Source organism: Bos indicus x Bos taurus, chromosome 14 (assembly GCF_003369695.1).
Source record: "Bos indicus x Bos taurus breed Angus x Brahman F1 hybrid chromosome 14, Bos_hybrid_MaternalHap_v2.0, whole genome shotgun sequence".
Lineage (NCBI taxonomy): Eukaryota > Metazoa > Chordata > Mammalia > Artiodactyla > Bovidae > Bos > Bos indicus x Bos taurus.
In genome coordinates, this window is record NC_040089.1 from 76,288,635 (window position 1) to 76,313,755 (window position 25,121).

The 25,121-nt window shown below is 39.7% G+C and overlaps 1 protein-coding gene across 1 annotated transcript in view; it reads left to right on the forward strand.

Annotated features, from left to right (window-relative positions):
• The window catches only part of CNGB3 (cyclic nucleotide gated channel beta 3), a 187,306-nt gene that overhangs the window by 114,252 nt on the left and 47,933 nt on the right, over positions 1 to 25,121 (forward strand). The window contains exons 11-13 of the mRNA XM_027560636.1: positions 12,118 to 12,259; positions 16,820 to 16,979; positions 19,094 to 19,191. Of these exons, the coding sequence (XP_027416437.1) occupies positions 12,118 to 12,259; positions 16,820 to 16,979; positions 19,094 to 19,191 (400 nt within the window). The remainder of the gene's footprint in view (positions 1 to 12,117; positions 12,260 to 16,819; positions 16,980 to 19,093; positions 19,192 to 25,121) is intronic.

Here is a 25,121-nt window from a genome sequence, read left to right on the forward strand (position 1 = left end):
TTTAGAAACTACATATGTATTCAGCTTAATATAACTATGTAGAAAACTGATTAAGATACCAACTATATTAAATATTGTCTGCTGCTGCTGCTGCTGCTAAGTCGCTTTAGTCGTGTCCGACTCTGTGCAACCCCATAGAAGGCAGCCCACCAGGCTCCCCCATCCCTGGGATTCTCCAGGCAAGAACACTGGGGTCGGTTGCCATTTCCTTCTCCAATGCATGAAAGTGAAAAGTGAAAGTGAAGTCGCTCAGTCGTGTCTGAACCTTAGCATGGACTGCAGCATACCAGGCTCCTCTGTCCATGGGATTTTCCAGGCAAGAGTACTGGAGTGGGGTGCCATTGCCTTCTCCAAAATATTGTCTAGAAGTATATAATTCAATATCATCAGATGCATGAGTCTGATTACTGTTTTACTCAAATTAGAAAATTTTCTGCCGTCTAGAAAGAGGAGAGCTATTTCTCTCTTCATCCTGGATGCCTCTCTGCAGCATTTTTAGAGAATATGTCTTGCTCTCAGTGCTTAGAATATTAAGTATACAGCACACGCTTAGTATATGCAGGTCTTAGAGAAGACAAGAAGGGAGTTTCTTCAGTCTTTCTCTTCCTTCTCGCCTTCTTTAAATACCTAACATATACTGAGTGTATGAAAGAGAGAGAAAGGAAAGAAAAAAGGAAGGAGCAATTAAATTTATATTATTATAATAAGAAGAAAGAAACCTCAGCTTTGACCCATAAGAAGCTAAAGCTAAAGTGTGCTAATATTTTAGACATCTAATTCCAGCTATAGTGTAGACCAGATATTCAAAATGCCCTCTCACTAAAATACAAGAAGATAACCTACTTGAAATGTTTGTTGTATTAGGTATTGTAATTACTTGTTATAAGACACATTTCTATATAACATATTACAACAGTTCCCAACGATTGCTAAATTCTTTAGAAAGTAAAAGGAATCTCTGAAATCTAAAAAAAAATTATGTGTCCTGAAGCTGGAGTTGAGTGGTAAGATTATCAGTAAAGAATAGAAATAGAGAGGATAAATTCTTAATCATTAGAAGAAAAAAAATGGTGAGATGCTAAAACAATTTAAAATATATTAGTTCAGTTCAGTTCAGTCGCTCAGTCATGTCCGACTCTTTGCAACTCCATGAACTGCAGCATGCCAGGCCTCCCTGTCCATCACCAACTCCCAGAGTCTACTCAGACTCATGTCCATCGAGTCGGTGATGCCACCCAGCCATCTCATCCTCTGTCGTCCCCTTCTCCTCCTGCCCCCAATCCCTCCCAGCATCAGAGTCTTTTCCAATGAGTCAACTCTTCGCATGAGGTGGCCAAAATACTGGAGTTTCAGCTTTAGCATCATTCCTTCCAAAGAACACCCAGGACTGATCTCCTTTAGGATGGACTGGTTGGATCTCCTTGCAGTCCAGGGACTCTCTCAAGAGTCTTCTCCAACACCACAGTTCAAAAGCATCAATTCTTACTGATAAAATATATCAGTAAGCAGAATAAGTTAGTATGGACTAAATTCACCAGCTGAAAGAGATTATCAAACTATATCAGTCAAAATAGACTTCGAAACAAAAATTATTTTAGGGAAAAATTAAGTCACCATATAATGGTAATAGTTTCGATTCGCCATCAGTATTTCCCAGTTCTAAATGTGTAATGCACCTAATGCAAAATAGTTACAGTGAGTCAAAGAAACTTGCAGAGCAAAAATTACTAGAAGGAAGAGAAACTGGCAAACACACCATCAAAGTCTGAGACATCAACACACAACTATTAACCGATCGAGCACCAAAGACAGTAAAGATAAAAGATTTGAGAACCTCATTAATAAGCTTGTATTAGGAGATGCAAATGGAACCTTGTACCAAAGAATTAGAAGCTACTCATCCTTTTACAAAAATTTTTATTGTTATAGTTGCTGTACAATATTATGTAAGTTACAGATGTACAATACAGTGAGTCATAATTTTTAAAGGTTGTGCTCCATTTATAGTTATTGTAAAATATTGACTATATTCCCCACATTGTATAATATATTCGTATAGCTTATTTTATACATAATAGCTTGTACTTCTCAATTCCCTGTCCCCACATTGCCCCTCCTTCCCTCCCTCACTCCACTGGAAACCCCTAGTTTGTCCTCTATGTCTGTGAGTCTGCTTCTTTTTTGTTATATTCACTAGTTGGTTGTATTTTTTTCAATTCCTCATAGAAATGATATCATACAATATTTGTCTTTGATCCATTTCACTTAGTATAACACCCTCCAAGTGTATCCATGCTGCTGCAAATGGCAGGATTTCGTTCTTTGTCATAGCTGGGTGGTATTCCACTGTGTCTGTATGGAAAAGATGTGTCCATCTTCTTTAACCAATCATCTCTTAACGGACACTTAGGTTGCTTCCATATCTTGACAATTGTAAACAACACTGCTATGAACATTGGGGTGCATCTCAGATTAGTGGGTTTTTGGGATATATACCCAGGAATGGAATTGCTGGGTCATATGATAGTTCTATTTTTAGTTTTTTTGAGAAACCTCTGTACTATTTTCCATAGCAGCTATACCAATTTACATTACTACCAATAGTGTACAAAGGTTTCCTTTTCTCCACATCCTTGCCAACATTTGTTATTTTTGTTCTTTTTGATGATAGAAATTCTAAGATGTATGAGGTGATATCTCCTTGTGATTTTGATTTACATTTCCCTGATGGTTAGCAATGTTGAGCATCTTTTCATGTGTCTATAGGCCATCCTCAAAAGCAGAGACATTACTTTGCCAACAAAGGTCCGGCTAGTCAAGGCTATGGTTTTTCCTGTGGTCATGTATGGATGTGAGAGTTGGACTGTGAAGAAGGCTGAGCGCCAAAGAATTGATGCTTTTGAACTGTGGTGTTGGAGAAGACTCTTGAGAGTCCCTTGGACTGCAAGAAGATCCAACCAGTCCATTCTGAAGGAGACCAGCCCTAGGATTTCTTTGGAAGGAATGATGCTAAAGCTAAAACTCCAGTACTTTGGCCACCTCATGGGAAGAGTTGACTCACTGGAAAAGACTCTGATGCTGGGAGGGATTGGGGGCAGGAGGAGAAGGGGACGACAGAGGATGAGATGGCTGGATGGCATCACTGACTCGATGGACGTGAGTCTGAGTGAACTCCGGAAATTGGTGAAGGACAGGGAGGCCTGGCGTGCTGCGATTCATGGGGTCGCAAAGAGTCGGACACGACTGAGCGACTGATCTGATCTGATAAGCCATCTGCATTTTCTCTTTGGAAAAAGAAGCCACTCATTCTTCTTAATCATTCATGATAGATTATAAAAAAGTGGTCATTTTCTAGCCCAAGGAGCAAGTTTTGATAATTTTTCAGCATTACTACCAAACAGCCTGCATTCTCTGCTCCTTTAGACAGGAGGGTTCTCACCCAAAACCAAAGCTCTAATAATCCTCTTGAAAGTGAAAGTGAAAGCCGCTCAGTCATATCCAACTCTTTGCAACCCCATGGACTATACAGTCCATGGAATTCTCCAGGCCAGAATACTGGAGTGGGTAGCCTTTCCCTTCTCAGGAGATCTTCCCAATCCAGGGATCGAACCCAGGTCTCCCGCATTGTAGGCGGATTCTTTACCAGCTGAGCCACCAGGGAAGCCCAATAATCCTCTTACCAAGTGTCAGGGACACATCCTTACCAAGAAAATGCCTTTAAAAGTAGCAAATGTGTGTGTGCTGTTTTATTTTTATATATATATATGTATATGTGTATATATATATTATGTATAAATAATTGTTCTTCTTATCGTTTAGTCGCCCAGTTGCGTCCGACTCTTTACGACCCCATGGTCTGCAGCATGCCAGGCCTCCCTGTCCCTCGCCATCTCCCAGAGTTTACCTAGTGGCTAAGACTCTGCACTCCAATGCAGGGGGCCTGGGTTTGACCCCTAGTAGGGGAACTAGATCCCAAATGCCCCAACTGAGACTCGGCACAGGCAAATAAAATGATAATAAATAATTTGTAAAGGGCAGTTGTTAATACACCTGCATTTCCCACAGTTTTAAAGCAGCACCTGCCTCTTCTCTTACTTCATATTACTCTTTGACCTCAAAAGCGTGAAGCCTTTTTTTAGTTAACCCTTGTGATGGCTCCTGACGACATATAATTTGGAGGTTGCTTATGAGATCACTGGACTTGTGAACCTTGTCCTAGTTAGAATTATGCAGCAACTGTAGGGTATAAGTGAAGCACTGTGAACATTTAAAATAAGAGGCATGTATTACTATTCTATTAATCTTCATCAAAATAACAATGTCTGTTCATTTCAGTAGAAGACAAGAGGTTATTTTCATTTATACTAAGTACATGGCAGCCTTCATCTGACTGTGAAATATGACAAAGCAGGAAAGGGCTTACTTAGCTCAAAATCAGAACATAAGCTGCTGCTGTTCCTAAATCATGCCCAACTCAGACCACATAGACTGCAGCACGCCAGGCTTCCCTATCCTTCACTGTCTCCTGGAGTTTGATTGGAGGGAGGTTATCCAAGTATCTCATCCTCTGTCTCCCCCTTCTTCTCCTGCCTTCAATCTTTCCCAGCATCGGGGTCTTTTCCAATGAATTGGCACTTCACATCAGGTGGTCGAAGTATTGGAACTTGAGCAAAATATTTAGGACTGATCTCCTTTAGGATGGACTGGTTGGATCTCCTTTCAGTCCAAGGGACTCTCAAGAGTCTTCTCCAGCACCACAGTTCAGGGGCATTAATTCTTCGGTGCTCAGCCTTCTTTGTGGTCCAACTCTCACATCTGTACATAACTACTGGAAAAAACCATAGCTTTAATTGTAAGGACCTTTGTCAGCAAAATGATGTCTCTGCTTTTTAACATGCTGTCAAGATTTGTCATAGCTTTCCTTCCAAGGAGCACGTATGTTTTAATTTCATGCTGCAGTCACCATCCACAGTGACATTGGTGCCCAAGAAGATAAAATTTGTCACCATTTCCACTTTTTTCCCTTTTATTTACCATGAAGTGATGGGACCAGACACCATGATTTTTAAGCCAGTTTTTTCACTCTCCTTCATCCTCAACAAGATATTCTTTAGTTCCTCTTCATTTTCTGCCATTAGAGAAGTATCATCTGCATATCTGAGGTTGTTGATATTTCTGCTGGCAATCTTGATTCCAGCTTGTGATTCCTCCAACCTAGTATTTCACGTGATGTACTCTGCATAGAAGTTAAACAAGCAGGGGGACAAAATACAGCCTTGACTTACTCCTTTCTCAATTTTGAACTACTCTGTTGTTCCATGTCCAGTTCTAAGTGTTCTTATCTGCATGCACGTTCCTCAGCAAACCCATAAGGTGATCTGATACTCCCAGCTCTTTAAGAATTTTCCACAATTATTTGTGATCCACACAGTCAAAGGCTTTCATATCATCAATAAAGCAGAAGTAGATGTTTTTCTGGGATTCCCTTACTTTCTCTATGATCCAATGAATGTTGGCAATTTGATCTCTGGTTCCTCTGCTTTTTCTAAACTCAGCTTGTACACATGGAAGTTCTCAGTTCATGTACTGTTGAAGTCTAGTTTGAAGGATTTTGAGCATTATCCTGCTAGCGTGTGGAATGAGCACAATTACACAGTAGTTTGAACATTCTTTGGCATTGCCCTTCTTTGGGATTAAAATGAAAACTGACCTTTTCCAGTCCTATGACCACTGCTGACTTTTCCCAATTTGCTTGCATATTTGAATGCAGCACTTTAACAGCATCATCTTTTAGAATTTTAAATAGCTCAGCTGGAATTCCATCACCTCCACTAGCTTTGTTTGTAGTAATGCTTCCCAAGGCCCACTTGACTTCACACTCCAGGATGTCTGGCTCTAGGTAAGTGATCACACCATCATGGTTATCCAGGTCATTAAGACCTTTTTTATATAGTTCTGTGTATTTCTTGCCACCTCTTCTTAACACTTCTGCTTCTGCTAGGGCCTTACTGTTTCTGCCTTTTATCATGCTCATTCTTGCATAGAATGTTCCCTAGATATCTCCAATTTTCTTGAAGAAATCTCTAGTCCTTCCCATTCTACTGTTTTCCTCTATTTCTTTGCACTGTTAACTTCAGAAGGCTTTCTTATCTCTCCTTGCTATTCTCTGGAACCCTGCATTCAGTTGGGTGTATCTTGCCTTTCTCCCTTGCCTTTTGCTTCTCTTCTTTTCTCATCTATTTGTAAAGCCTCCTCAGACAACCACTTTGCATTCTTGCATTTCTTTTCCTCGGGGATGGTTTTAATCAATGCCTCCTGTACTATGTTATTAATCTCTGTAGTTCTTCAGACATGCTGTCTACCAGATCTGATCCCTTAAATTTATTTATCACCTCCACTGTATAATCATAAGATATTTGATTTAGGTCATACCTAAATGGCTTAGTGGCTTTCCCTACTTTCTGCAATTTAAGCCTAAATTTTGCAATAAGGAGTTCATGATCTGAGCCACAGTCAGGTCCCGGTCTTATTTTTGCTGCCTGTATAGAGCTTCTCCACCTTTGGCTGCAAAGAATATAATCAATCTGATTTTGGTATTGACCACTTGGTGATATCTCTGTGTAGAGTCATCTCTTGTGTTATTGGAAGAGGGTATTTGCTATAACCAATGTGCTCTCTTGGCAAAACTGTTAGCCTTTGCCCTGCTTCATTTTGTACTCCAAGGCCAAATTTGCCTGTTACTCCAGGTATTTCTAAACTTCCTAGTTTTGCATTTCAATCCTCTATGATGAAAAGGACATCTTTTTTAGTGTTAGGTCTTGTTGGTCTGCATAAATCAGTCAACTTCAGCTTTTTGGCATTTGTGGTTGGGGCATAGATTTGGATTACAGTGATGTTTAATTGTTTGCCTTGGAAATGAGCCAACATCTTTCTGTTGTTTCTGAGGTTGCATCCAAGTACTGCATTTTGGACTCTTTTGTTGACTATGAGGGCTACTCCATTTCTTCTAAGGGATTCTTGCCCACGGTAGTAGATATCTCTGTCATCTGAATTAACTTTGCCCACTCCTGTCCTTTTTAGTTCACTGATTCCTAAGATGTCAGTGCTCACTCTTGTCATCTCTTGCTTGACCATGTCCAATTACAACATTTCGGGTTCTTATGCAATGCTCTTTACAGCATCGGACTTTACTTTCACCACAAGACACATCCACAACTGAACATCGTTTCAACCTTGGCTCAGCTGTTTCGTTTTTTCTGGAGCTATTAGTAATTTCCCCCCACTCTTCCTCCATAGCATATTGGACACCTTCCAATCTGGGGGCTCATCTTCTGGTGTCATATCTTTTTGCCTTTTCATACTGTCCATGGGGTTCTCCACGCAAGTATAATGGAGTGGTTTGCCATTCCTTCCTCCAGTTATTTGGTATCCAGAAATGTTCCCAGTCTCCCTTTGTCCATATATACCACAATTTATTTATTTTCTGATACAAATTTCCCAATGTGCAAAAATTTCTTAACAAATCCCTAACCTCAATCCCCGACACATAAATCATCAAATGAACGAGTGAAAGAGCAAGCAAGTGTGTCATGGGAATCATAACTCCAGATGGGGTGAAGAAGGAGTCGGAATGTCCATACTTTAGTGCTCAGGAAATTTGGGATAACTTACTCCCTTCCCTTTGTACATGAGGAAGATGAGACAAGGGTAAATGAAGTTATTAAGTCAGGGTCCCCTAGATACTTCAGTTCAGACACTAGCAGAAAAAGAAAGAAAGAGTGGTCTTTACACTAGACATTTAGACCCCCTCAAATGCATCACAGCCACTCCAGAACAGCAGATCGGCAGACCAGAAGGGAGATGAAAGGCAGCTGGTGGCGTGACAGGGAGGAGTCCGCATGGGGATTGCATGGACGTAATCACAGATGCAGCCTCCCACATTCTTCAGTCTTGGGTTTGCAAGACCTTCCACTTATTCTTTCACAGTGTTTAACAAATATTATTCAGCTCCTATTTGTCATGCCTGTTGTTGAGGAGTTTATCTTCTAATGAGACTAGACTCCTAACGTTCTCCTCCAGATTCAGTGTCTTCAGTGAGAAATTTATAGAAACTCGGAACTGGAACTAAGACAGGTGGAGGTAGTTAAAAGGTTCACTCATAAAGTATGGAATTGGGTACTTTCAAAAGTTGCATGTCCCACTACACATCCACCACATTGGCTAAAATTTTTTAAAACTTCATATTCTTGGGTTACACATATAAAGCAACGGAAATCTCATACACGTTTGGAGGGATAAAATCTGACAGTTTGTTTTACAACTAAATATAGCACCTACCTTAAAAACAAAAATTCCAACCCTAAATATTTGCCCAAGAGAACTTAAAAATATATGCCTATGAAAGAACATATATAAGTATATTCATAGAATGTCTATTCATGAGAACCAAAAGCTTGAAACAGTCTAGGTTTTCATCCACAGAAAGATGGATAAACTTACTGTACTGTAGTCATGCAAGGGATATTGCTTAGCAGTAAAAATGAATAAACACACAAAAACCCAGCTAAATCTCAAAAACATTATTCTGAGTGAAAGACATCTTACACAACCATGTACACATGTGTGATTTCATTTGTGTGAAATTCTAAAGCAGGCAAAGCTCATCTGAAACAACAGCCACCCCTGGGGGCAGAAACTGACTGGGGAAAAGAAATGAGAGAAATTTCTGGAGTGATGGAAATGTCCTCTGTCTTGATGGGTTTCTGAATTACACAGATGTATGGATTTCTCACAATTCATCAAATTGTGTCAGAAGGTATACTTAAGATTTGTGCTTTCAATGTATGTTCAAGTTTTTTTAAATATCAGTATAGACCTGTAGTAATACATACATATATATATACACACACATATATATTCTGAAGTACTGTATTTAGGAGGAAGTGTCTGTCTGCAAATTACTTTGAAATACACCCAAAAATAAGATGGGTTGATGGACGGAAAGTGGAGAAACATGTGACAAAGAAGATAAAGTAAAATGTTCATAATATTAATAACATCTATGCTGTGAATACAAGGGTGAAATTCTTTCAGTTTTTTCTGCTTGTTTGAAATATTTCAAAACAAAATGCTGGGGGGAAGTTTCATGTTGCATTTGTTTCACAGAGGAAGAAGTTCTATTTTCATACAAAATGATTTTTTATGGTTTTATGTCAAATTCTGCCTTAGTGCTTTAACTTGAGGATATATATATATATAGCCTATAAGATAGCTCACGTATTAAATCAGCCAGACAGAATATCCTTGAAAAGATCTATCTGCCCAGGGTGTAAATATTAGAGGTGGACACACTTGACTAATTAAGCTAATCCTGGAAGATCAATATGGTGCCATCTAATTAAATTACAAATCTTACCTCTGGTTGTGCATGCCTGGATATAAGACATGACTGAGAAAAGAATTCCAAGGTAAACCACAAAGCGTCAGGACAGAAAACTTCCAATTAACATTGCAGGCTTTTTCATCATGAAAAAAATGGTTCAAGGCTGACCCTTCAGATTTGGAAAATCAATGTCTAAATTTTACACTTGTTATTTTCTAACATCTGTAAATAAGAAAGTAAGAGAAAGCAATTCCTGTGTTTGTTCCTCTCAATACTAGAGGGACTTTGTAGGGCATAGTAATCCCAACAGTTGGAATTGGCTACGTAGGGAGAGAATCTGGTCCATGTCCCACTCGTGGGTTGCGCTGGGGTCAATAAATTTCCTTAATTCAGAGAGCCGCAGGCCCAGGACTTGTGATCATGCTAAGTCAGGTGATGAGAAATTATAAACTGGAGTTGAAAATTAAATGCAATCCGTAAAATTAATTCCATACTTCTGCAAGGCAGTTCTCTCTGACATCCAGTTCACTATAGTATCTGTAAGTCCAAGGAAGCTTGTTAGAAAAAATTTTGCAGACTAGTGATACTTTTATTCTCTTGGCACAGTGGTTTCAGATCCTACCAAAGAGTTAATTATTTGTCCGTTCTTGTATGTACCAAATAAAACAAACAACAAGACTCATGTCCTTCAAAAGATATTGAATTTCAAAACAAGTGATTTCTCTCTAGATCTGTTTTTATTTGAATACTGACTTTAACTGCAGTTTGATTCTTTGTAAACCTCAACTTCTTACTGTTTGAAGATCTGAAAATTATAACCTATTCTCACACACACACACAAAAGGCCATCCTTGTTCAAAGACAAATGCACGTTTACTTAAAGTGCAAAGGTTTATATGGCACACCCAGATAAGAAATAAAGGACTGACCAGGGCAGAATTCGGTAACAGTGCTGCTTTTCTGTGTACTCTGGAAACTAAGATAGCTGGCTGGAACCCACTGAATCTGAATGCCTCTCTGCAACAATATCTGAAAATGGCCTCTATATATAGGACATTTTTCTTCCAGGATTCAGTGGAAATATCTGATCCAGACCATGTTATCAGAGCTATATGGAATATACCAAATAGGCACCTAATTGTGTGGGCTTCCCAGGGGGCTCAGTGGTAAAGAATCCACCTGCCAGCAGGAGACATGTGTTTAATCCCTGGGTCAGGAAGATCCCCTGGAGAAGAAAATGGCAACCCACTCTAATATTCCTGCCAGGGAAACCCCATAGACAGAGGTGCCTGGCTGGCTACAGTCCACGGGGTTGCAGAGAATTGGACACAACTTAATGACTAAACAGCAATAAACAGTATCTAATTATGGACCAAAATTATAATATATATACAATGGGTTGTAATACTAATTTCTCTTCCCACCTCACTCGGGACTCCATGAAACCCTTAGCCACATATAGCCAAGTGAATCTCACATGTTCTGTCCTCATCTTTATCATATTTGTTTTTGTTGCCCTGGTCCCAGATTTTCTTCCCATCTGGGCTATAATGATCTGTCTCTCCATTTGCAATTGCTAAAGTTTAGTACAGAATCTTTATAAAGTATATTTCTGAGCATACTTGGTTTTCTTCAATACTAAATTTCTAGATAAATTAGCTATTACACTCAAGAGTAATTTCCCTTTTAAGATAGAACTCAGTTCTCTGTCTCTGTCATGGTTTATATATTCAATCACATACTAAGATATGAGTAGAAGAGAGAGGAGGTATATACCCACCTGCTGTATCTTCCATCAGTAAAAAAAACAGCTGGTTCTAAACTATAAAGGTCTTTTCAATCTCCATAAACCCCCTTGATATCTATGATATCCCTCACTAGTCACTACGAAGTAGTTTAAAGGTAGCCTCACACTTTTCGCTGCTCCTCTCATTGAAAGGTAGATTCAAATATCCCTTCCCTTGAATCTGGCTGGTCTTAGAGACTTGCTTGGCAAATGTATGTGGCAAGAGATTAAGACATTATAGGGCTTCTGAGTTACAGGAAGCCTTACAAGCTACTGCCTGAGCTTCTACCACTCGGGGGGAAGCCAGCCAGGCAAGAAGTCCATCTACGCCAAGACTTCCATGCTGTAAGGAAGCTCAAGCTAGCCACACTCACAGGCTGAATGAAAATACACAGCCAGCCCCAGCGGGTGCAACCATCCCAGCTCAGACTGTGAGAGGAGACCACCTGGGTGTTCCAACAGACATGCACGACAGAAGAACTCAGCCAACAGTTGGAACCACAGCCTCAGGACTCTGGCCTCAATCACGTCCCCCCAGCTGTCTCCTGGCATTCAAGTCTCCTGAGGGTTCACTCCTCATGGAGTAGATGAGCCGTCTTGGGGGTCTTCCACAAACATCTGACCCACAGCGTCACAAGCCTAGTGAAATAGTTGCCGCTTCATACCACTAAACTCTAGGGTGACTTGTTCTTCAGGGAGAAATAAGTGGAATGACTAATAGGCACCTTCTTTGGCTTTGTTTAGTCATTTCACAGTATTTATCAAGAAGTTTACCTTAAAAGAGAAGTTTACATTAATACACACGGTAGTTGCTAATGCTGCTTAAAGATAGGAAATCTTAATTACGAGGGAATGTGTTAAAATCTAGTATTATAGCAATATATTCCCAAGCATAATGGCATTTTACTGCTATAGTAAAAAGCAAAATGTATATCTTCTCTTTTCACAGGTATCTGAGATGTTATTATTGGGCAGTTCGAACTTTGATTACCATTGGGGGCCTTCCAGAACCACAAACTTCATTTGAAATTGTTTTTCAACTGTTGAACTTCTTTTCTGGAGTTTTTGTGTTCTCCAGCTTAATTGGTCAGGTAAATTGAGATGTGAATCCCTAGATACATGATGCTGTCAGTTTTGAAAGCCTATCAATTTTTTATAAACTTTACATAGGAAAAATAAAAATCTATATGGTGCTTTTTAAATTTTACTAACTTTCATCTCTTTTAATGAATTGAAGGGGGCTATAAATGGATCAACATTGCCTTTCCATTTTTAAACTATTAAATCTATCAGAAAACTTGTACACAATGAGTATCTGTTAGACTCTCAGAGAGTCACATTTCTAAGTTTTTCTGAAAACCTTTAGAAGCCCTCTTTTTTTTTTACTTAAACTTCAAATATTGTCATAGAATCCCTGGATTAAAGTCAACTTCAGAGGTCATTTAAATCAGAGGTTACCAAATGTCATCTAAATTAATTAAAATCATTGGCTCATAAATGTTTATTATGGCATCTTCTTGTCCTTATTCTTAAGGAATCACAGTCTTGTGAGAAAGTAAATCAAATACCCAAATAACTTTATTGCAAGATGATTGGCATTTGCCAAGGTTAGAGCCCAGCACCTTTGAGATTTCTCAGATCACAAGAAAAAAAAAGCTCAACAGCACAGCGTCTTTAGAATTATACTTCCTTGTAAGGTGCTTTACACACTATATGTCTGAAAGCAAAAAGCCATCTTGAGATTGTAATCACAAAATGATTATTACCACCAGATAAGCGATTGATTCCCACTCACTACACTAACAGTGTTATGAATATGCTTTAACAAAATTTAGCAATGAAAATTATTCCACTCCAGCATTCTTGCCTGGGAAATCTCATGGACAGAGGAGCCCGGCAGGCTATTGCCCATGGGGTCGCAAAGAGTCAGACACGACTGAAGTGACTAAATAACAACAAAAAGCTGATCACAAATAGTCAAAACTCAAATCCTACTTCCATGAATGTCAAGGAGCTGCTAACCATGATAAGTTCCAGAGGGGAGTTTGAAAGCTCTGTATTAGAGCAGAAAAAGGAAGCCTCCCAGGAGGTTTCATGGAGGAGAAAATGTCTTTGCAACATCTTAAAAAAGCAGATAGGATTCGGTAGTTACAGAGAGATAGTTCAATCAGAAACTATGTGTGAAAGATGGCAATAATAAAGCACCATACATGTTTAAGGAAATGGAAGAATACCAGAACAGCTGGAGTGAAAGACACCTGTAAATAAGGTTAGAGACGTAGTAAGGGCCAGATAGTTTAAGGGCTCTGAATGTTGCAGATGTTGAACTTCATCTTAAGGGCAATGGAAAGTCAGCCAGGGAAGAATTTTGAACAAAGAGATTTATGGAAGATCAATCAAAATATAAATTGGAAGGGTTATACTGTTTTAAGGGCTTACCAGGTGGCTCTAGTGGTTTTAAAAAAAAAAATTCTGCCTGCCAATGTAGGAGAAAGAGACACAGGTTTGATCCCTGGGTCAGGAAGATTCCCTGGAGGAGAGCATGGCAAGCCACTCCAGTGTTCTTGCCTGGAGAATCCCATGGACAGAGGAGCCTGGCGGGCTAGAGTCAATAGGGTTGCAAAGAGTCAGGCACAACTGAAGCCACTTAGCATGCATGCACGCATAGTGTTTTAAAATAGAGGTTTTATTATCATTTACAGATGGTGAGGGCAACAGATCAGGAGACTATTGACACTGAAAAGATAGTCTGTTATACAAACAGATCCAGGAGGAGATGGTCACTCCTTGCCTAGAGGCCTACTTAGGAGGGAGCCAGGAAAGGAACTGATCAAGCAGGGTAACAGCATTTAAGATTGGCAAGTTTGTATCATTTCAACAGGCTCTGGATTGTAGGGACTCTCTCAGTGGCCTGGCACTTGGCCCTGAGGTAATTGCGGCAGGTGGAGAGTAGCCTGGAATATGAGAGCCAGTGAAGAAGCCCGCTGAAGTCAGGGCTCAGGATTGGCTGTTTTGCATATGAAAGGGGCTCTCCTAGTTGAGTTGGTTGCAATCTTCGTGTGCTCAGTTTTGTCCTACTCTTTGCAACCCCGTGGACAGTAGCCCACCAGGCTCCTCTGTCCATGGAATTTTCCAGGCACGAAATACTGGAGTGAGTTGTCATTTCCAGCTCCAGGGGATCTTCCCAATCCAGGGATGGAACCCACATCTCTTGCATCTCCTGCATTGGCAGGCAGTTTCTTTACCACTGTGCCACCTGGCTTAGCTAACTCTGGGAGGGATAGTCCAAGAAATCGAAGCATCAAAATACAAAAAATAAAAACATACGGTGAATACATGCCACTTCAACCTGAACGTGGTAATTGAGTAGAGAGAGAGATTGTAAAGGAAACTCTATTTAGAAAATATTTCAGTTTGGAAGATGAACACTATGCAGTTAAAACTATGAGTATAAATTATCATAATCTTAATGCTTGGGGAGACACATTAACAGTGATTGAAAATAGGAAGTTTGTTTATAGAGAAAGGCAATTAATTTGAATATAAATGCAACTAATTTGAATATAAATGGCAAAGATCATATTATTTTATAACTTCTAAAATCTATGTGAAGTAGCCAGATCTCCTTCAGTATTTTCTCAGTTTTGCAGTTGAGACAACTCTAGTTTGAGGAGATTAAAAAGTATGCCAAATTCATACATGTAATTCAGAAGTCATAAGATAAGACCATATAATATCAATGAAAATAGTAAAATCTGGCATATTTAGCAGTTACTATGTTCAAGGCAATTCTTACAAGATTAAAAAACTATGTCCAGCTCCAGTTAAAATTCCATGCGAAGTGGTCTTTGGACTAAGAGTAGAAGCCTCACCTGAGAAATTCAGAATTCAGGCGTCACCCTAAACCTACTGGGTCAGAATTTGCATTTTAATAGTATCTTCAGAAGATTCATATGCACACGAAAGTTTGAAAGCGCTGCTTTATTCCCCACACCACACCTGCCTGTACCTTGACTGTGACATTCCAACTGGATCAGTGAGAACCACCAAGCCACGAAAAAATGGAGTAGAGCCCAAAAGAAAGGTTGAGGCAGGAGATAGAGGTTTGTGCCTTGACTCTCACAGTGAATAAAAGATGCTGAGAAAAACAGAAACAAAAGTCAGAAAGTCCTGAACAGAATCTCCACTGATTCAAAATTCCCACATATAACCATACCAAGAGCTACACCCTAGATAACCACATCCCATTTTAACTGCAATATTCTAGTCTTGAATACAGCTCATAGAGACTGACATTTTCCTCCTCCAATCTGGAACACACATCATAGAATATATGTCTTCTTCACCTATACCATCAAAATCCAGCCTTGCACATAAAGCATTCAGATTACTGTCACTACAAATCCTCTGCCCTCAACACCACTCCATAAGGCTTTTAATTGTCCTTGGGTCCCAATTTAAAACTCTATTAAATCTCCCAACCCAGCCTCTAATATCCCAATTCTCAAGGCCTTAGGTGAGTGGGTAATGTCCATCATTTGTCTAAAATGGCTTGGAAAAAGGGGGTCTAGGAATTGAGGTTGATGATAAATAGCCCTCAAGGGGTAAGTTCAGAACTGGAAAAGGTGTGTACAGTTGACTCTCTGCATAGCTCCTCAGTAGATGCTCCCAACAAGTAGAAGAACCTGTTAACTCTAAAAATGGAAACTGAGGAGGGCATTGCAACAAAAGAGCCATTTTTGATCTATACCTCAAAGAATGAGTGGTTTTTCCATAAGCAGAAAAGGCTCAGCTACTAGAATGAATGAGCGAAGTCTTAAGAGTGTGAAAGCGAGGCCCAGGTTTTCCTCCCTATTATAAACCCACAGTCAAAGCAAATTTACAACCACTCGCTTCCCTCTATGTGAGAGGAAGAGTCGGGCTATATATCTTTTTTGTGCTGAGACCTTAAAGATCAGCTTTTAACCTAGAGTGGGTTTTTATGGCTGAGTTATAAACATCCAAGAGCTAAAACCTGACATTTCCTTAAGTATTGTCACGTCTGCACATGATGTGTCAGTAATTTCAGCACATTTCAACTTCTGCTGAATACTGTGCCTTAAGCATGATGAGATTTGATTTTATCTGTCTAAACAACACAAAGAGAAGTACAGAGGTTGCAGTTTCATGATGAATTGAGTCCATATAGCCAGCCACACTGCAAAAATCTGTGAAGGATACTTGCAAAACGAGATTCACCGAAATGGACTAGCCATTCTGCCACGTAATTAATTGCTTTAACTTTCTTTGCACATTTCTTGCATAAGCACAAGCTATATATTTTTAAAATATCAACTAACACCTTTGTAGTAATATGCAAGCTTGCAAAGAAGAACGTGTGCAGTCACATGCGTTATGAGACTGAATCCTCACAAAAGCCTCACATGGTAGGTAAAATAGGTTCTACTGTCTTCGTTGGGTCAGAAAGGATATGATTTGTCCAATATCTAATCAGTGAATGGTTGAAAGTAAGACCCAGTATCAGTGTGTTAAAAGATCAGGTGATCAGCATTAGAATGGACTGTGTCATGTGAGAACTCAATTCACCTGGGCTTACAGTAACTCTTCCACTTCCTCTGCTGGGTGTGGAGTGACCATATTTGTGGTTTTAGATGCAAGACGTAATCGGGGCGGCTACAGCCAATCAGAACAACTTCCGCATCTGCATGGATCATACCATTGCCTATATGAATACTTATTCCATTCCTAAGACTGTGCAGAATCGGGTCCGGACTTGGTATGAATATACGTGGGCCTCTCAAAGAATGCTAGGTAAGCATTGGGAATTACTGATTAAGTCCCTGTAAACCGTGTCCCATAATGAAAATCCTGTAAGGCAGCAGCAGAGACTAATTGGATTTGAACAAAAGATTGGGAAACAACTAAATAATCTTTAAAGCACTCACTTAATATCATGGGATTTTTCCTCAAATCAAACATAACTTACTGATTATGCAAATCCTGGAAGGCTTGCTAAATTTTCTTTAGTGTCCAACAGATGCTAGATATTACACACATTACCTCATCTAATCTTCACCCAGAAAAATGGGGGAAATTAGGCGTTACCAACCCCCTTTTAGGAGACAAGGAAATGGAGGCTCCTAACTGAAAAAAAATTGGCCAAGGGCACAGAGCCAGCAAATGGCCTATACTGAGCTCAGATGTGCACCTGTTCTCCAAACTCTTGCTGTCTCTGCAATATCATCCTCTTCCCAGAGCTCAGCGCTCAGAGCAGCGATCTTTCAGGCCACTCTCAGCTGCAGGTCTCTACCAGGAGACCCTTAATCATTCACCGTGTCTACTGTTAGTACCATAGCACTGGAGGTAAAAGTAACACTTACTAAAAGATATAAAGTAAGTTAAAGATAATGTGCTACTTAACAATAATCAGATTCAACTTCTAGTTTGCACCTCACCCTATAAAAATAAGAACTGCTGCTGCTGCTGCTGCTAAGTAGCTTCAGTCGTGTCCAACTCTGTGCGACCCCATAGATGGCAGCCCACCAGGCTCCCCCGTCCCTGGGATTCTCCAGGCAAGAACACTGGAGTGGGTTGCCATTTCCTTCTCCAAAGAACTGGTGCTACTGAGAAGTAAAAAAGGCTACTGCCTTCAGAATGCAAATTACAATGTGATTCCCAAATCATGAAAGTTCCCAAAAAGCAGGTAAGAACCACTGGTTGTTGATGGTTTTCTTCTCCTCTCTGCTGGTCTTAAGAGATGCCAACCACAGGTTTAGAACATCTTCCTGAATCTAAATGACAAAAATCAAACCTTTTCCTAAGCACCCACAAATATTCCTGAGGGTGTCTCATGCAGAGGGAGGAGCAGGGAGAGAAAGGGTAGCAGACCCCTTCCTTCTTTCCCTGTGGACCCTGCTCCAAATCCTCAGCTTAGGAAGGACCTAAAGATAAGCAGCCCTTGGAAACAAAGAGCTGTGTTTTTATAGGAAGGATTTTCATATTTAGAATATGAATCAATATTTGAATATTGATTTGAATATTTGAGTATATTCAAATTTCAATATTTGAATCAAAATTAGACAGCATGGATTTTTTTTATCTAAATGGATGTAAGAAAACATCACACATAATCAACTCTCAGAAACCCATACTATACTATAGACTAAGAATGGGTAGTCTTGTTCATGGACCATTTTATCAGCCTAAAGGCCCATCATTTAATTCACAGGTAGAAACATCTTTAATGTATTCACATAGTTCATTGAGTTAATAAGCAAGGAAATAACAATCATTTGAATTTGCTCACTTAATACATTTTTTCTTTAGATTCCATTCCCAGCTCAGCCACTCACCACTTACACAAAAACAAGACACTTAACACTTTTTTGCTCTAAGTTTCATTTCCCCTTTCCTTTCTTCTTTCCAGAAAGCAGGAATGAACATACTTAGGGTTGCCCCAAGCATCCAATAAGATCATGACAGAACTCTGTAAGCCACTCATTATACTCATTTAATAAGCCATACTCATATAATAAGCCACTCATTATACTCATTTTTCTTTGCCATCCCTAGGATGTTAGGGCTGTGGAATCAGAAGATGGGAACCAGATCCTTTTCCCACCCCAGTTTGCTCACTAGCCTTGGCCCCATCCTCTCTAAATTTTATATCTAAAGTTTCAGCAAGCACAAAGTTCTGGAATTACTCAGAATTGTCATGTCGTCAATAGTGAAAATATGTTTCTTTTCCGTTGTGATGGGGTATGCCGGTTCAATAAAAGTAAGGAAAATATAGACAGTGGTGCAGCTGTTCATTTACAAAACAGGACTTGGCATTTTGTTACTGTTATTGTTTTAATGTTTAATGAGCTTCTGTATTGTTTATTAATGACTCTTCTTTGTGGGTCGATGTGTTTATCTCTATGAAGATGAGTCCGATCTGCTGGAGACGCTGCCGACCACCATGCAGCTCGCCCTCACTGTTGACGTCAACTTCGGCGTCATCAGCAAAGTCGACTTGTTCAAGGCAAGTGCTTCTCCAGTGCCTAGGAAGGCAACACATCAATTTCCCGATAAGTATCAAAGCTCTTCCTGAATACAGCATTTATGATTTTTTGCCCTATTTTTAATAAAATGAAAGTTATCTGGAGACTTTATGTGAAATTAGAGTCAAATAAACTATGGGTCTCTCTTCAGCAGATGACTTATTCTTTAGCAGCCTCTCTCCTGATTGGTGTCAAAGAAGAAGAGCTCTTCAGGCTCTTCTGGCATTAATTTAAATATAATTAAATTCTACAGCTCTATGTCTTTGCTACTAAGCACGTCATTTCCCATTTAAGAATATGCCTTGGCAATGCATGACAATCAGGCCCCAGATTAGCTCTGAATTGGCCTGACAGTCAGAGAATCAGCGCCTAATTATGTCTCTAATACAAATGATTTGGATCCAAACGTTTTACATGGCCAAATTCAAATTTAGAGGTCTTTTTTTGTAAATAAAAAATGTATAGCAAAGAAATTTTAATGTTTTGAATGTTTCTAATTTTCTAATTTTCCTCTTCTTAATGCATTATATTACATTTAAGTGTCTTTCACCTAACACTTATTCTGTGTGGGGCACTCACTGATTCATCTGTTTAATTAACTCATTCAACAAACATTTTATTCAGTTCTTACTTAAATGTTCCCGGCACCATTTTAGCTACTAGGAATTCAATGGTTTAAAAGAAAAAATACTTGCACACATGGAGCTTAAATTTCAAAAGAGAGGAATAAAAAAGCAATATAGAACATGTGTGGAGGTGATAATGCTAGGAACAGAATTAAGCAGGTTAAGGAGAGTAAGGGTGGTATTGGCTATGAAAGGTTTGCTCTAGGGAAGTGCAACTGAGTATTGGGGCAGAGGACTGCAGGCAGCAAGGGAGTGAGCGTGCAGGTACTGGGAGCAGGAAAGGAGGGATAGACAGAGAGGGTGCCCTGCAGGAGGACGGACGAGATGAAGCTCTGGTCTGCAAAGCTAAAGGCAGAGTCGTGTGCAGCAAGAGGAGGCAGAGGAGAGGAAAAACTGGAATGATCAGTCAGGGCAAGTTAATGGAGGGCTTAAAGGAGGGCTTTGGAGGCTGTGGCATAAACTTCGGGTTGTCCTCTGAGATGCAGAAACCACTGAAGATCTTGAGCAGAAGGTGACCTACTTGAGATCTTTTTGAAAGGGATTTTTTCCTGCTGTGTGGAGAATAGACCACAGAAGCAAATATGGAAGTCAGAGAAGCCAAGGAGGGATCACCATCTACAGAGTTCTATAGGGATAATGGCCCTCAGACCCAGAGTAGTTGGAGCAGAGTTTGTGTGTCTGTGTGTGTGTTGTGTGATCAGTCGCTCAGTGGTCCAACTCTTTGTGACCCCATGCAGCAGAGTTAAGAAGTGGCCCAATATTGGATGCATTCAAAGAAAGAGCCTATAGTTTTTGCTATTTGATTGTGTGAAGAGAGAAAAAAATCAAGGATAATTTAGGATTTAAGCTGAGGAACAGTAAGAACAAAGATGCCATTTGCAAAATAGGAAATTTTAAAGCAAGCATAGAGTGAGAAAGATAGAAACAGATTGTTTGGAGATGTGTTAGTGTGAGGTGAGAACCAGAATTCAGATGGAATGTCATGTAGGCAGTTTGATAAATAAATCTGAGTTCAGAGGAGAGGTCCAAGCTGGAGCCATAAATTTGGGCAAATCAATATACTGATGGACTTTAAGCTAAGGACTAGATACGATTCCCTATTATGTAATCCACACAGAAAGAGATGGCTTGAAAATAGGTGAAAGATACTTTTGCGTAAAAGATGAAGAAGCAGACACTATATGCTGAAATGGTTAGGCAGGGTCACTCTCGAGATTAGCTTAACCCCAGACTGCAGGAAACTAGAGATGTGTCGGTATCCCAGACCCTTTTCTTGGGTGATAGTTTCTGTTCTAAATTTCCATAAGGATTTGAATGAAGATATAAACCATGTGATTTTCAAATTGGCAGATGAAACAAAGCAAGAGGAATAGTTATAAATGTGTTAGATGACGAAACAAAATTAACTGAATACTTGGAAACAATGAGCAAAACCAAGATTAACTTCCATAGGCATAAAAGAAAAATCCTGAGTTTAGTCCTAAAATTATAAAAGAGCAATAGTTTTATAACAATTTTTTTAATACCTGGGAGTTTTAGTTGACCTCAAGCTACATGTGAGTCAATAGAGTTATATACAATATTGCCCTAAAATTTAACCTAATATTAGTTTTCTTGATTATTACAACTACATTTCTTTTAACATATATGGTAAATAACCAGTTTTAAGAAGTGAAGTGAAAGTCACTCAGTCGTGTCTGACTTTTTGCAACCCCATGGACTATATAGTCCATGGAATTCTCCAGGCCAGAATACTAGAATGGGTAGCCTTTCCCTTCTCCAAGGGATCTTCCCAACCCAGGGATCGAACCCAGGTCTCCTGTAGTGCAGACAGATTCTTTACCAGCTGAGCCAAAAGGGAAGCTCAGTTTTAGGAAGGACTTGGACAAATTAGACCATCTTTCAGGGGATAAGAAGTATGGATTGAGTAGAAGAGAACCAAGAAGATAGCAAAAGAATGACTTTAGAAATAAAATTATTCTATAATGGTACAAATCAGACCAATGACTGCTTATAATTGGGAGTGGGTAAGAAGATATTAACTATGAGAAGACATGAGGGAATTTTATGGAGTGATAGAAATTTTTTTGTCTTACTAGGGAAGTGCCACAATGCATGCATTAGTCAAAATTGATCTGTCCTTTAAAATTTATATATTTCACAGCATATAAATTATTCTTCAGTTTAAAAAATAATGGCTTCAAAAGAAAATGTATAGATGTTGAGCATATTTAGTTATTGGGAAAATTAATTCAAGAGCAGCAGTAGTTACATAGAGTAATGTTTGTTAAATGAACAAGGAATAACATTTACTCTCCCTATTTTGGCAAAATAACACTCAACTGTAAACCCCATTTCTAAGCTGCAGATACATCTACTGGAACAAAACATTCTTGGAGAAAAAGGCTTGGTCCTAATGGTCTTGATCCCCACAGGAGGGGTCTTAGGAGGAAAGAAAGAGGACGGGAGGGAAGGTGCCCTGGGGTCAATTCCTGGAGATTTTAGAATGTGGTTTCCTAATTGGAAAGCGGTTTCCAATTTCTAGTGCAAGCACCACAGTGGAAGCTCTGGTGAAGTAGAAGCATCATGGAACGCGTTCAGTTTTCTGATTTTCTATCAGGGAGACTAGGAGAGGGATTTGTACCTTGGTTAACAGGTGCCTCTAAATAAATCGTTTTCAAGCTGCAGCTTGCAGTTCATTCGGGAATCATGAATTCAATTAAATGGGTCATAACCAGCATATAAAATAGACAAGAAAATATCAGAGTGCTACACACATAAATAAGGGTAAGCATTATACTACAGAATTTTTGTTTCTGTTATTTACTCTTTTAAATATACATATGCATATCTATGGGCTTTCCAGATGGCACTAGTGGTAAAGAATCTGCCTGCCAAAGCAGGAGACGTAAGAGACGCGCATTCAGTCCCTGGGTCAGGAAGATCCCATGGAGGAGGGCATGGCAACCCACTCCATATTCCTGCCTGGAGAATCCCATGGACAGAGGAGCCTGGCAGCTACAGTCCATGGGGTCGCAAAGAGTCAGACACCAATGAGTGACTTTCACATCAATGACTGGCTTAATTGAGACTAAGTGAGAACAACCAGAACTGTGTTTAAGAAAAGAAAACCTTTAACTGATACACCGATGACTTTTATATAATTATCTCTGACTTAGGAAGTTATCAGTTTCCAGCTTCAAAAATATTTTTCTTTTGTTTTTGCATATATTTTTGGAAATCCATAAAATCAACAATATCTGATTGAGAAAAAAAGGTTAGATCATCACATGTTGCTACCATTATTCGTAAACATAGATTCATTCCTCCCTGACATTTCCATTAAAGATGTAGTTCCTTCCGGAAAGAACCCATTTCCATCTATATTTCTGTTAAATGAAAAAAGTTATTTTTTTCCCCTAAAGCCAGTGAAGTAGAAAATAAGCAGGTATGGAAAAATTCCTAAATTTATTTCTTTTCTAAATCTATGAAGACAATCTTTGTAGTTGACACAAATTTGTTATTTTCTTAGGGAGGAAATTGACTAGGGAATCCTACACCCTTAGCTCATAAATTATACCCAATTGACGCGCCACTTCTCATTCAGTCAGAGTTCACTGAGAGTGACCTCTGCCCTCGAGGGTCTAAGGCACAAAGGAGAAAACTTTTGTGTTCACCTGGCAGCTTCGGAGTGAAAAGAGGGGGGCTCCCAGGCAGGGGCCTTGTTGTCACTCGTTAGGACCAGAGCATGTGGCAACAGCTACAGACAGTCTAGAAAGGTCAGCTGAAGCCAGGCCAAGGCACGCGGGCCCGATCCTGCAGGCCAAGAAAGCTGGAAAGGAGGAACCCAACAGCACGGATTTCAGTTTTACAAAGACAAGAAATGGGGATACTTCGAATAGAACAGAACATCCAGGGATAACAAAAAAAAAAGTGACTGTCAACTGTTAACAACCTCCATATCTTGAATTCTCCCTGAAAATGGATCTTCCATATCTTTAAAAGGCCAGCAGGCAGGAGCAGAGAGAAAAAGAGACAGAGAGCGCACGCATAAACACATACACACACACACACACAGAAGGATACCAGGACTGGGGGCTGGCGGGCATGCTCTGTGTCTTTCCAACCTTCAGGATTAGGGTAAATTAAAAGTACTTGAAAATCACTTAATTCACGAATACCTAGTGTAAGATGCCCGAAAGAATACTTTATGCAAAGAGTTGGACATGACTGAGCGACTGAACTGAAAGAATACTTTAAGTTTGTATCTTGAATCTTCAGTTAGAGATTTCACAAGGACTCTTTGCACTTTGTAAATGTGTGAAGGGATGCAGATGTAGTAGCATTTGTTTGCAATGTAGCACCAGAAAATAAGTCTATGCTAAATAAATTAGAATAAACTAACAAATTAGAATAAACTTGTTTCAGCTTTTCCAAAGATATATGTCTGTTGCTTTAACTGTGCATTGTATTCAATTTTTAAAAGGACAGTTCAGTTCAGTTCAGCCAGTCAGTCGTGTCCGACTCTGCAGCCTCACGGACTGCAGCACGCCAGGCCTCCCTGTCCATCACCAACTCCCGGAGTTTACTCAAACTCATGTCCACCGAGTTGGTGATGCCATCCAATCATCTCATCCTCTGTTGTCCCCTTTTCCTCCCGCCTTCAATCTTTCCCAGCATCAGGGTCTCTTCAAATGAGTCATTTCTTCGAATCAGGTGGCCAAAGGATTGGAGTTTCAGCTTCAACATCAGTCCTTCCAATGAATATTCAGGACCCATTTCCTTTAGGATGGACTGGTTGGATCTTCTTGCAGTCCAAGGGACTCTCAAGAGTCTTCTCCAACACCACAGTTCAAAAGCATCAATTCATCGGCACTCAGCTTTCTTTATATTCCAATGTTCACATCCATACATGACTCCTGGAAAAACCATAGCCTTGACTAGACGGACCTTTGTTGACAAAGTCATGTCTCTGCTTTTTATTATGCTGTCTAGGTTGATCCTAACTTTCCTTCCAAGAAGTAAGCGTCTTTTAATTTCATGGCTGCAATCACCATCTGCAGTAATTTGGGAGCCCAAAAAAATAAAGTCTGTCACTGTTTCCTCTGTTTCCCCATCTTTTTGCCATGAAGCTATGGGACCAGATGTCACGATCTTAGTTTTCTGAATGTTGAGTTTTAAGCCAACTTTTCACTCTCCTCTTTCACTTTCATCAAGAGGCTCTTTAGTTCTTCACTTTCTGCCATAAGGGTGCTGTCATCTACATATCTGAGGTTATTGATATT